Source organism: Ascaphus truei, chromosome 16 (assembly GCF_040206685.1).
Source record: "Ascaphus truei isolate aAscTru1 chromosome 16, aAscTru1.hap1, whole genome shotgun sequence".
In the NCBI taxonomy this organism is placed as follows: Eukaryota; Metazoa; Chordata; class Amphibia; order Anura; family Ascaphidae; genus Ascaphus; species Ascaphus truei.
Genome location: NC_134498.1, coordinates 51,974,325 through 51,988,356, shown reverse-complemented (window position 1 = coordinate 51,988,356; position 14,032 = coordinate 51,974,325). Strand labels below are relative to the sequence as shown.

Below are 14,032 nucleotides of genomic sequence, written 5' to 3'. Positions count from 1 at the left end.
CCTGTTATTTAAAAGCCAAATTGGACGGACACAATACTCCCCTGCACATCCCATCCCCCTGCCTGCACATCACCCCCCAAAGCGTGCACATCACCCCCCCCCCTGCACATCACATCCCACCCCCCCCTGCACATCACATCCCACCCCCCCCCCCCCGCCTGCACATCACCACACACACACACCTTTCCCCCTCCCTCCCTGTACCTCCGCTGGGGGGGAGCTGAGAAGGGAGCTGGTTCCTGGATGGGACACACACAGACAGACAGCTGACATCCTGGCACAGGCCCCGCTCCCCCCCCCCCCCGACTCACACATCACACACTCTCCTGCACTGCACGGGTAAGTGCTGCTGTGGGGGGGGGTGGGGGGCTGCCGCTGTGACGCCAGGCTCAGGGAGAGCTGGGAGAATTATCCCAGCTCTCCCCCTCCGGCGGACACGGAGTCTCTGATCGCGGCCGCCTTTTTATTTATTTTTATCGTGATCCTGGTTATAACGTGGTCGTATCAGGTGGACCCCGAGGACCGCCTTATAACGGGGTACAAGTGTGTGTGTGTGTGTGTATATATATATATATATATATATATATATAATCACACACAATGTAGCACTTTAGAAGGCAATAAAATAGATAATAGTGCAATACTAAAGTGATGACTAAATACATTGGTTGTGATAACATGAATAATCTATACTAAATAAATTATAAATCACCACTGTGAAATGTGAAAAACAAGTGTCTTAAATCCAAAAGGATAAAATCCAAATAGTTCCACTCGGTGAACTTCAAGAGAGGTGAAAATTGCAGCAAACAGATCCTTGGAGCACTTTGCAGCTTCAAAGAAAGTGGTATAGCCACCCACTGTAGAATATAAGAACAAAAAACAAAGAGAAGCTCAGGCTCTATAGCATGTAACTGTGTAAAATTGATGCACATTTATTAAAACAAGCAGTCCCAAGGAATTGCACTTACAGCAACACATTCATGCGCGAGAAATCGCTAAAGGGAGTCATCAGCGGGGGTAGAGGAGTCCCGAATATACAGGGTGCACCTGGTCAAATGGTCTCCGCATGCAGCTCCTGCCACGAGCTGGTGTCGCCCCTCAGCGTCTCGCAATGCCTCTGTATTTTCCTATTGCTTCTATCAGTTGCCGGCAAGGAAGGAATCAGCTGGCTGGACGGCTGAGTAAGTGGGTAGACCAGGAACACCTTGTGCAAAAACCCGTGCTTGATGACGTCACCACGGACCCTACGCGTTTCGTCACGCCTCGTGACTTCATCAGGGGACCCGGATTGGTCCACAGTAGCCAATTAAATTAAATAGCCAAGGCTAGAGTCCAGGTAAAGTCATTCAAAACAATGGAATCTGCTGATACTGATTCAACAGACTTCTTACTATCCATTCCTGTGTATATACTTGAACATTCACAATAATAATATACAAACCATAACTTTGTCAGATTTTCCACATCATACAATCAAGAAATGAAAATAGTTACTAACCAATTTGATGAATAATCAAAATAATATCTAATAAGACTATGCTATAAACCTTAAATATAAAATAATTATTAAACATGAAGTACATAAACACATAAGGAGAAAAAGAGTTCTCCTAAAAAGATCCCCATTCACTGCACAGCAAAGCTGAAAGTAATAACCAGGGTTCCAATACCCACTAGAGATGTGATAGAATAGGCTGTAAAGGTACCATCAAGTAACCACTCCCAGCACTGCGGGAGGACAGTTACCACCAATGCAAATAAGAAAAATAATAAATACTTTAATCATAAGAATAATCGACGCAGTAACACTTACTCAAACTACCATAAAATCATTTAAAACACATATCACGGGTGACTTAGGTTCAGGGATGTCTAGGGATAACTCCAAAGTAATACAGCAATATACATCCCCTAACCAGATGTTCCGATCGTGAGTGTGAGACACAATGGGTTAATAATAAATAATAATAATAAATAATTAGCATATAGTAATCATCCCTCTTGTCTCAGGGTGGAGTGCTATTACACCCTTTGCACCAGCTGGAATTATATTGCTTCCTATGTATTATCTAAGATTGTGGTGAGCGGTATCTCACAAGTTGTATACATTAAACATGAACTAGACTACTTACTAAAATACCAATCCTTTATATTCGATCCTATATATTCAATCTATCCTGCAGCACCCCAGATGGCTTATCAGGGGGATTTCAATGCCTGGGTCGATGATCAACTCTCAGTATGGTCAAGTTCTCCTCACAATGAATGCTCTGGGCCTCACACATCTTGTTTGCTCTGCTACCCATAAAAGTGGACACACACTTGATCCTGTTTTCCAGACTGGTTTAGAAATCTCTGACCTAACAATAGAACCAGTTGTCTGGTCGGACCACCATTTCATTTGGTTCCCAATCACAGCACTCCCCTCCACTCCCCCAAATAGATACTCACCCATGGAGGGGTCTGGCCTCCTAAGGCCTGATTGCAAACCTGGATTTCTTTGAGATTGAGTGCCTGCGTGGATCCCAGTGCTCTTGTCCATTACTACAATAAAGATGTGGGTGCCACAATGGTTACTATTGCTCCTGTTCACATACGACACCTCACCTCACACTGCCACACCTCTTGGCTTGACAGTTCTATTAGGGAATTGAAGAAGGGTCGCAGGCTTGAATGGCGCTGGTGGAAGTCTTGCATGATTGAGGACAAGCTCGAACTGAGCACATCATGAAATATCAGTCCCCAATTACTAGTAAGAAGTCAGAGTTCCTGTCACATGAGATCATGGCAGAGGACAATATACCAGCTTGGCACTTCCGCACTATGGAGATGCTCTGAAAACCAGTGTGTCTGCAGTCTGGTGAAGCTTTTTCACAGTCCCGATGTGATGATTTTGCTCTTCTCTGATAAAGTAACCTCCATCCAGGCTTGGGTCCCGACTGTGCTATCTAATGAGTGTCGGGGTTCCAGGCATGAAAATGCAGGTTCTCTGGCTGTATGGACTAGCTTTGACCATCTGGGTGTAGAAGACATTGTGCAAACAATTCAGGAGTTGCATCCCCACTACCTGTGATTTGGACCCAGTCCCAACACGCCTTCTCTTGGGCTGTGTTAATGTAATCAGTTCTGTGTTTGCCAAAATAGTCCTGTGCTCTTTGCAGACGGGGATCTTTCCAGAACTGCTGAAGGAAAGGAAGACGTTATCAGACCTCCCGGACTGCATGGCTAATTACAGGCCTGTATCAAACCTTCCTTTCCGAGGGAAGGTTATTGAGAAAGTGGTGGCAACCCAACTGGACAGCAGTCTATCAAGCCATAACATCTATGACCCATCCCAGTCAGGATTCAGAAGATGGCATACTGTAGTACTGACACAGCTCTGGTTCGTGTGCTTATTGATCTCCTGATGGCGAGACAGGGGACTGTCCAATCTTAGTACTCCTTGACCTCTCTGCAGCATTTGATACTATAAACCGTGAGATCTTAATGAAGCGCCTGAAGGATTTATGTGGGCTGGGAGGCTCAGTTCTCAGTGGTTCAGAGCTTCTCTCTCACTGGCAGGTCACAGAGAGTATCTTCCTCTTACCAATGCCCCTGTCATGCGGAGTGTCACAGGGTTCTATCTTATCTTCTATTTTGTTTGCAGTATACATGCTGCCACTGGATAACATAATCAGACGGCATGGCCTGGCTTATCACTGCTATGCAGATGACACTCAACTCTACCTGGTCCTTTGCACCAAGCACTAAGCACCCATTATCAGTCTTCAATAGATGTTTATGGAGGTCCTAGAGGGGATGAGTTCCGGTTGGTTGAGATTGAATCCTGGTAAGACAGAAGTGCCCATGGTGGATGCTCACCATCAGAAGAGAACAGTCGTCGGACCACACCCCGGTGGAACTCACCCTCTCCCTACCCTTTGTCAAAAACAATCCCTACAAATGGAAGTTGAATGACTCCCTCCTCAACTGCCCAGAGACAGAGACAAACATAAGGAATAAACTCTCATCCTTCTTCCAAATCAACGCAGGTACTGTCTCGGCCCCGGCTATGCTTTGGGAGGCACATAAGGCCTCAATTAGAGGAGACCTTATCTCGATCTCGGCCTACAAGAAAAAACAAAAAAATCAAACTCCAAACGGAACTAACAGATAAAATCTCACAACTAGAGCAGCAACATAAAGCGACAGCATCCAAAAAGATATTAAAGCAGTTAAACCAAACACGAGCAGCCCTTAAACAAACACAATTAGAAGAAGTAGAAAGAGCCCTGAGATGGACAAAACAAAAATTCTTTGATAAAGGAAACAAAGCCGATAAGCTTTTAGCCACAAAATTAAGAGGCATTCGGGTCAAATCACAGATCTCCAAAATCCGTACAAAAACGGGGAGAATCACATATGTTGAAAAAGAAATAGCACAAGAATTTGCCGACTACTACTCGGATTTGTATAACCTACACCCACCAGGCCAAAGCCAAACCCCCTTAGAGGCGATCTCAAGATACCTTGAGCAGTGTAACCTCTCCACCCTCTCGAAGGCCGAATTAGAAAAACTAAATAGAAACATCTCCCTAGAAGAACTAGCCAAAGCCATAAGCTCCCTCAAGCCAGCAAAAACTCCGGGTCCAGACGGATTCTCTAACACCTATTATAAGACATTCATGCTGACTCTGTCCCCTTACCTGCTAGACATGTTCAACTCCTTCTTACAAGGAGAGCCAATCCCAGCCACCATCACTGAAGCCAATTTAGCCATAATCCACAAAGAGGGGAGAGACCCACTCCTCTGTGGGAATTATAGGCCAATATCCCTTCTGAACTCAACATTTACAGCAAAATATTGGCAAACAGGCTCAACCCGATTCTCCCCCGACTCATTAATACAGATCAAGTAGGTTTTGTGTCTGGAAGACAGGCCTCCAACAACACTGCAAAATAGTGGATATCATTGACCACGTGCATCTCACAGGTACCAAAGCAATGATCCTGAGCCTCGACGCGGAAAAAGCGTTCGACAGGATCAAATGGTCCTTCCTAGATCAAACAATTTTGAAGTTTGGTTTTAGCGGTCCCTATTTGGAGGGTGTTAGAGCCCTCTACCAAAATCCCACAGCATTTTTAAAAATCTCAGGAGGCCTATCAGAACCAATTACAATCAGAAATGGGACCAGACAGGGTTGCCCGCTATCCCCACTATTATTTGCACTAACAATTGAACCCTTGGCAACCAAAATTAGAGAAGAAAAAAGCATCAAGGGGATTTCGATCTCCGAAAAAGAATACAAAATTTCCCTATTCGCGGATGATGTGATCCTGACCCTTGCTGAACCCCACATCTCTCTCCCTAACCTACAAAAGGTACTCCACCAGTTTGGTACAGTGTCTGACTATAAAATCAATATAGATAAGTCAGAAGCTCTTAATATATCCCTCCCAGACACAACGTGGAAGCTATTACAAACCAATTATAAGTACAAGTGGAGCACCACATATATCAAATACCTCGGTATAAGAATCTTGAGCTCCCACAAATCCCTTTATCAAGACAATTATCCCCCACTATTCGACCAGATTAAGAAAGACTTAGAGTCTTGGAAAAAACTCCAAATATCATGGTTTGGGAGAATAGTCTCACTTAAAATGACCATTCTCCCAAGGCTGCTGTACTTCTTTCAAACACTCCCCGTAGTTGTCCCACGAGCAGCCATGAAAAATATACAGGCCCTAATGTTCCAATTCATCTGGAACGATAAAAGACCGAGGGTCCCCAGATCGGTCTTGCTATCATCAAAAACAAGAGGGGGTCTGGGGGTCCCCGATGGGGTCAGGTACTCTCTAGCAGCCCAGCTGAAGCAAGCCATAGTTTGGAATTGCGACCCGGCACCCGCCCGCTGGCTCGAGATAGAATCACACTACGCAGCCCCATCCACACTTCAGGTCCTCATGTGGTCCCAAGGAGGAAAAGAGGGAGGACCGAGGAGGTTTGAGCTAGGAGCAATGAGATGCACGTGGGATACTTGGATTAAAAGCAAAGGGAAATATGGCCTGCTAAACACCCCATCACAAATCACCCCTATTTTCAGCAACCCGAACTTCCCGCCCGGGTGCTCCAAAAAGCAATTTGACCAATTTCAGGGTCTTGGAATAAAGCTGGTTGCCGATATGCTGATAAATGGAGAGATCCTGTCCTTTAAAGAAGTACGAGACAAGTACCAATCACAACACCTCCATCTATTCAAATACCTACAAATTAGACATTTTCTGATGTCTCTCGCTCAGAACTCCAATTTTCCCCCACCTACCAGATTTGAAAAACTATGCAGTGTAGGCAGGTATCAAAGAGGCTTAATCTCGGAGATTTATAGGGGATAGAGTCAGCATTAGAACCCCCGACCCACCAATACATGCAAAAATGGTCGGCGGACCCGAACATACAAATTGACAATGAGGAGTGGGAGGATATCTGGGAGATGGCGGCAAAAACCTCAATCTGCACAGTAACTAAAGAAAATATCTACAAGATTCTATTCAGTGGTACCTGACCCCGGCTAGACTGAGCCAGATCTTCCCCGGCACATCAGACTTGTGCTGGAGGGGATGTGGTCAAAAGGGGGACATGGCCCATATTTGGTGGTCGTGTCCGTAGATTCAGAGGTTCTGGGTAAAGATCCAGACGTTGCTCTACGAGACAACGGGGATCCCTTTCCCCCTGGATCCACTGTCCCTGGTGCTGAGTAAACCGTTCGACGACCTACCCCCACCAATGAGTAGACTGGTCTCGGCAATTCTGATGGCGGCCAGGTGCTCAATAGCAGCAGCCGGGAAGCAGGTCAAAGCCCCGGCAAGAAATACGTCATAAGACGAGTAGACGAGGTAATGTCAATGGAAAAGCTAACCGCCATGCTAAACAAAAAAATGCCGCAGTTCAGGAACACCTGGGACCCATGGATAGGCCCCTAAGGCTAGGGATAATGGGAGAATGTGAAAACTGGAATGAGGAGATGAGTCCAGACCCAAAGGCGGGAGAATTGGACGAACCTCGGAGGACCACCCCCTCCCTCCCACCCCTCCCACCCCCTCTCCATTTGTCTATTTCCCCCCCCCCCCCCCTATCCCCACACCCACCCACCTCTCTACCCTTACCCCCAAATCTTAAAACAATATGTTGGCCAATATCCACTCAGTTCAATCAAGGTTAAACAGTTATATGTTGTTAACAAAAATGTACCTATACATGTATGTCAATGCCAATAAAAAAGATTGATACAAAAAAGAAGAGAACAGTCCGTGTGCGGAATCTTGGTGTTGTCCTTGACACTGACGACCCTTAAACATCAGGTGTCAGCCATGATCAAATCTTAATTCTTCCACCTAAAGAACATAGCCAGGATTAAACACTTGGTCCCCCCCAGAGGATCTTCCTACGCTTGGCCATGCTTTTGTATCCTCATGCCTGGATTAGTGCAATTAACCCTACCTGGTTCTTCTGGAAAAGAGCTGCACCGCCTGCTGCTGGTGCAGAATGCTGCCGCCAGGTTGTTAACTAACCAGACCCGTTCTTGCCACATCACACCGGTTCTCCGTTCTCTGCACTTATTTCAAGATCGGCTTATTGACATTCAAAGCACTACATGCCAGGGTCCCAGCCATCTGAAAGAGCTTCTAGTTCCCCACACTTCCATCTGCAAGTGAAGGACTCATAACAGTTCCCAGAGTCTCCGTGACTTCCTCTAAACGCTCGAGCTTTCAGCCACGCTGCTCCCACACTCTGGAATAGTCTGCCTCATACAGTTCCAGAGGCCCCCTCTGTGGGAATCTATAAAACAGGCTTAAGACCTACCTGCTTACACAGGCATTTAATTAATTAACCACAACCAATCCGTCAATGAATAGCTACAGCACCGCCCCATCCTGTATTGTATCTTTCCTTGTGTTTGGTCTCTTTTATAATCTTAAAGTTTTTCTTTTCTTCCTTTTTTGTAACTGTGACGTGCTTTTGAGTCCCACTGGGAGAAAGGGGCTATATAAATAAAGTTGTTGTTTATTTTATTATTAGTATTATTATTATTATTATTATATATACATTTTTTTTATCTTCAAAATGTATCCAAACAGAACAGAGGTCTTTGTTTTTTTAGGTAAGAAGGTTGGACCTCCGGGGCCATTGGGTCCTCAGGGTACTTCAGGGCTTCCCGGACCACCAGGACCCCCAGGAATCCCAGGTATCCCTGGAATACCAGGAACAACTGTCTTGGGGCCCCCAGGTCCTCCTGGACCTCCAGGTCCTCAAGGCCCCCCTGGGATTCAAGGGCCCACAGGTATGTTTCTGTGACAGCACATGATTGATCAGCTTGCACATTATATTTCTAGACATCTTTACTAAGTATATTGTTTTATTTTCCAGGGGCTACAGACAAGACAGGTCCCCGAGAGACACAGGTTAGGTACCTTTTGACTTTATGAAATTGAGTCTTTGTTCATGATAAAAATGCAATGGTGTATAAATGTAGGTTCCAAGAACAAAGGAAGCCTACGAATATCTGTTCTGCCATGTGGACTTTCTTTACATTCTGGTATCCATGTGTGGTGATAACCAGTGACCAAGGTCCTCTCCACAGTACCTGTTCAACCAGATAACACAGCACTGTGAGCAGTGGGGCTGCAGTTCTTTATAGTTCCCAGTTCAGGGATGCCTTGTGGAAAAGCTACAAAGTAACTGGCACTGCCAAGGATCTCAATCACTACAGATGCCTGCGGAACATGTGCACAAGGCAAACAAGGCATGCAAAAGCACAATATTACTCTGACAATCTCCTCCAGAATACATCAAACCCAGCTAACTTTTGGAAGGTTAGCAACAATATATTCCAGCCCCCTAACCATCAACAACCAAGTAATATCACTAAGGGGGATGTTACTCTGACAAACCCCACTGACATTGCAAATGCATTCAATGATTACTTTGTGGGGTGTGCCACTAACTTATTAGTGAAACGCAGCACAAACCCCAAACATGAATCTCATCCTGGGAGTACCCCTATAGTCCCACCCCCTCCCAACACTGCCCACAATTTTCAATTTGGCCCAGTATCCGAAGAGGAGATTACACAAGCGCTCCTCAAATTAAAACTAAGCAGCCAATGTGGACCTGACTTACTACAATCTAGGTTCCTACGACTTGGTGCCCCAGCCATTGCCAAACCAATTGCTTCCGTAGTCAACTCTATCCTGTCTGCAGGCCATATCCCTAAGACCTGGAAAGCTGCCAGAGTTGTCCCAATCTTCAAAAGTTGGGACAAAAACACTGTCTCAAACTACAGGCCAATTCTCCCAATTCTATCCAAAGTAATGAAAAAATGTGTCCACTCCCAATTAAGCGATTACTATACCAAGACAAATTTCCCTAGCCAATTCCAATGTGGCTTTCGCCCCAAACACTCCACCGTAACTATCCTGCTAAAAGTTTGCAATGAAATCCAGTGTGAAATGGAACGGGGACAACTCACTGGTGCAGTATTCCTAGATTTTGCAAAGGCTTTTGATACTGTTGATCATGCTATCCTGCTTAACAAACTCCAGAGCTCTGGAATAGGGAAGCATGCTTTAAACTGGTTTCAGTCCTACCTATCAGGAAGATCCCAACATGTGTCCATCTCAGGCTCTAACTCCAACCCCCTGGATATCACCTGTGGTGTCCCGCAAGGCTCTGTTCTGGGGCCCCTACTCTTCTCAGTGTTCATCAATGATCTTCCCACAGCTTGTCAGGAAGCCTCAATACACATGTATGCAGATGACACAATCCTATATGCACACAGCCATAGTCTCTCTGACCTTCAACACATAATTCAGACTTTTTGAGACTCGAAAACTGGATTTCCCGACAAAACAATGTTTTTAAACACTGACAAGACTGTAACAATGGTATTTGGGGCCAAGACTAATTTTTTAAAGCTTCCAGCGACTGAGCTCCAGATTAGAACCAACGCTAACACCACCCTAACTCCTGTTACTAGTTTTAAATACCTGGGCATATGGTTTGACTCCCACTTAACATTCGGGATGCACATTGATACCCTGACAACCAAGACCTATGCCAAACTAGGGGTACTTTACAGGAACAAATCCTTCCTAAGTCTCCTGGTCAGAAAGCGTATTGCACAGCAGATGCTAATGCCAATTATTGACTATGGAGTCATAGTATATGGCTCGGCACCTCAAACCCACCATAGCAAACTTGACACCCTCTACAATTCAATTTGTCGTTTTGTTCTCCAATGCAACTACAACATACATCACTGCGAAATGCTCAAAGAACTAGATTGGTCATCACTAGAGTCTAGGCGCAAAGTTCACCTTTCCTGTCTTGCCTTTAAATTCTTCATGGGCAAGCTACCCAGCTACCTGAACAAGCTCCTCACCCCTACCACATACAGCACCTATCACCTGAGATCAGACTCCAAAAGACTATTCATGGTCCCAAGGCTCAACAAAGTATCCGGCCGTTCCTCCTTCTCTTACCGTGCACCCCAAAACTGGAACAACCTACCAGAGACTCTCACAGCCACCACCAGTTTAAGTTCTTTCAAATCTAAGGCTGTCTCACACTTTAACCTGGTCTGTAACTGTTTCATACGCCCATAATATATATTTTCTTTAACTGTGCACGCAATGTCTTGTATATAATGTATACTCTGCTCACTTAGTGTAACCATGTATTTGTAACCATGTATTATTTGTCTTAACTCTGTGCCCAGGACATACTTGAAAACGAGAGGTAACTCTCAATGTATTACTTCCTGGTAAAATATTTTATAAATAATAGTAAAGAGTTAAAGGTCTATCTCAAATTCCATTGTTAAAACATGGTTGTGTCAGGTTGAAAATGTATAGCTCTCCTCAGGATCACCTAATACTACAGCATGTTTTTTTAAAGTACTGTAACGGTGTCACACTTACAAGCTCAAAGTTAATGCCCAGTTTCAGATCTTAGACTGCAAAAAAAGAAAAGCAAGATTTAGAAAAATGACATCACCAAATGATACCTTGCAATGTAAGGACAGAGCAGACAGACGTTCACCCGCCCCTGAGCGCGTGTCATACCGCGGCTGTAACATGTGGCTTGGTAAATGTTCCTCCCTATTTTATGGTGTCCACATATTGTACATACTAAAAGATGCAGGAAAACTCTTCACACATGATTCAAATCTAGTATTTAATTTATTATTGTATAGTAAAAACAGCCACATTTAGTTTGATTACTGTAATTCAATTTGTCAGTGGTGTTTAATTAGCACATGTAAGTAATGAAGCTATTTGTTACCAGTCTCCAATATTAACGACAATAAAATAAAAACCTTTACATTTGGTCTCTTATTGATATTATAATCCCTCTTCTGTAATATCATGTTACTATTTAGGTATTTTAGATGAATACAAATACTTTTAACAATACAGATATAAACCTGTTGAGTGATTTACCTGTGTGTGTTCTTCTCCAATAATAAATAGTCTTACCATTCCTGCCTGTTTTTTTGTTTTGTTTTTTACATTTGCAGCCAGCTGTTGTTCATCTCCAAGGCCAAGGCTCTGCAATACAAGTAAAAAATGGTAAGAATCCCAGGGAAGCATGCGCACCTATCTAACGCAGTAAGGATCCCAGGGAGGCTCGCGCACCTACCTAACGCAGTAAGGATCCCAGGGAGGCTCGCGCACCTACCTAACGCAGTAAGGATCCCAGGGAGGCTCGCGCACCTACCTAACGCAGTAAGGATCCCAGGGAGGCTCGCGCACCTATCTAACGCAGTAAGGATCCCAGGGAGGCTCGCACACCCATCTAACGCAGTAAGGATCCCAGGGAGGCTCGCACACCTATCTAACGCAGTAAGGATCCCAGGGAGGCTCGCGCACTTACCTAACGCAGTAAGGATCCCAGAGAGGCTCGCGCACCTATCTAACGCAGTAAGGATCCCAGGGAGGCTCGCGCACCCATCTAACGCAGTAAGGATCCCAGGGAGGCCCGCGCACCTATCTAACGCAGTAAGGACCCCAGGGAGGCTCGCGCACCTACCTAACGCAGTAAGGATCCCAGGGAGGCTCGCGCACCTATCTAACGCAGTAAGGATCCCAGGGAGGCCCGCGCACCTATCTAACGCAGTAAGGATCCCAGAGAGGCCCGCGCACCTATCTAACGCAGTAAGGAGCCCAGGGAGGCTCGCGCACTTACCTAACGCAGTAAGGATCCCAGGGAGGCTCGCGCACTTACCTTACGCAGTAAGGATCCCAGAGAGGCTCGCGCACCTATCTAACGCAGTAAGGATCCCAGGGAGGCTCGCGCACCCATCTAACGCAGTAAGGATCCCAGGGAGGCCCGCGCACCTATCTAATGCAGTAAGGACCCCAGGGAGGCTCGCGCACCTACCTAACGCAGTAAGGATCCCAGGGAGGCTCGCGCACCTATCTAACGCAGTAAGGATCCCAGAGAGGCTCGCGCACCTATCTAACGCAGTAAGGATCCCAGGGAGGCCCGCGCACCTATCTAACGCAGTAAGGATCCCAGAGAGGCTCGCGCACCTATCTAACGCAGTAAGGATCCCAGGGCGCACCTACCTAACGCAGTAAGGATCCCAGGGAGGCTCGCGCACCTATCTAATGCAGTAAGGATCCCAGGGAGGCTCGCGCACCTACCTAACGCAGTAAGAACCCCAGGGAGGCTTGCGCACCTATCTAACGCAGTAAGGATCCCAGGGAGGCTCGCGCACCTACCTAACGCAGTAAGGATCCCAGGGAGGCTCGCGCACCTACCTAACGCAGTAAGGATCCCAGGGAGGCCCGCGCACCTACCTAACGCAGTAAGGACCCCAGGGAGGCTCACGCACCTACCTAACGCAGTAAGGATCCCAGGGAGGCTCGCGCACCTATCTAACGCAGTAAGGATCCCAGGGAGGCTCGCGCACCTGTCTAACGCAGTAAGGATCCCAGGGAGGCTCGCGCACCTACCTAACGCAGAAAGGATCCCAGAGAGGCTCGCGCACCTACCTAATGCAGTAAGGATCCCAGGGAGGCTCGCGCACCCATCTAACGCAGTAAGGACCCCAGGGAGGCTCGCGCACCTACCTAACGCAGTAAGGATCCCAGAGAGGCTCGCGCACCTATCTAACGCAGTAAGGACCCCAGGGAGGCTCGCGCACCTACCTAACGCAGTAAGGATCCCAGAGAGGCTCGCGCACCTATCTAACGCAGTAAGGACCCCAGGGAGGCTCGCGCACTTACCTAACGCAGTAAGGGTCCCAGGGAGGCTTGCGCACCTACCTAACGCAGTAAGAATCCCAGGGAGGCTCGCGCACCTATCTAACGCAGTAAGGATCCCAGGGAGGCTCGCGCACCTGTCTAACGCAGTAAGGATCCCAGGGAGGCTCGCGCACCTACCTAACGCAGAAAGGATCCCAGAGAGGCTCGCGCACCTACCTAATGCAGTAAGGATCCCAGGGAGGCTCGCGCACCCATCTAACGCAGTAAGGACCCCAGGGAGGCTCGCGCACCTACCTAACGCAGTAAGGATCCCAGAGAGGCTCGCGCACCTATCTAACGCAGTAAGGACCCCAGGGAGGCTCGCGCACCTACCTAACGCAGTAAGGATCCCAGAGAGGCTCGCGCACCTATCTAACGCAGTAAGGACCCCAGGGAGGCTCGCGCACTTACCTAACGCAGTAAGGGTCCCAGGGAGGCTTGCGCACCTACCTAACGCAGTAAGAATCCCAGGGAGGCTCGCGCACCTATCTAACGCAGTAAGGATCCCAGGGAGGCCCGCGCACCTATCTAACGCAGTAAGGATCCCAGGGAGGCCCGCGCACCTATCTAACGCAGTAAGGATCCCAGGGAAGCTCGCGCTCCTATCTAACGCAGTAAGGATCCCAGAGAGGCTCGCGCACCTATCTAACGCAGTAAGGATCCCAGGGAGGCCCGCGCACCTATCTAACGCAGTAAGGATCCCAGGGAAGCTCGCACACCTATCTAACGCAGTAAGGAT

The 14,032-nt window shown here is 47.0% G+C and overlaps 1 protein-coding gene across 1 annotated transcript in view; it reads left to right on the top strand.

The window, feature by feature from the left end:
- The window catches only part of EDA (ectodysplasin A), a 138,680-nt gene that overhangs the window by 116,383 nt on the left and 8,265 nt on the right, over positions 1–14,032 (top strand). The window contains exons 4-6 of the mRNA XM_075573580.1: positions 8,145–8,324; positions 8,411–8,445; positions 11,562–11,613. Coding sequence (XP_075429695.1) covers positions 8,145–8,324; positions 8,411–8,445; positions 11,562–11,613 — 267 coding nt within the window. The remainder of the gene's footprint in view (positions 1–8,144; positions 8,325–8,410; positions 8,446–11,561; positions 11,614–14,032) is intronic.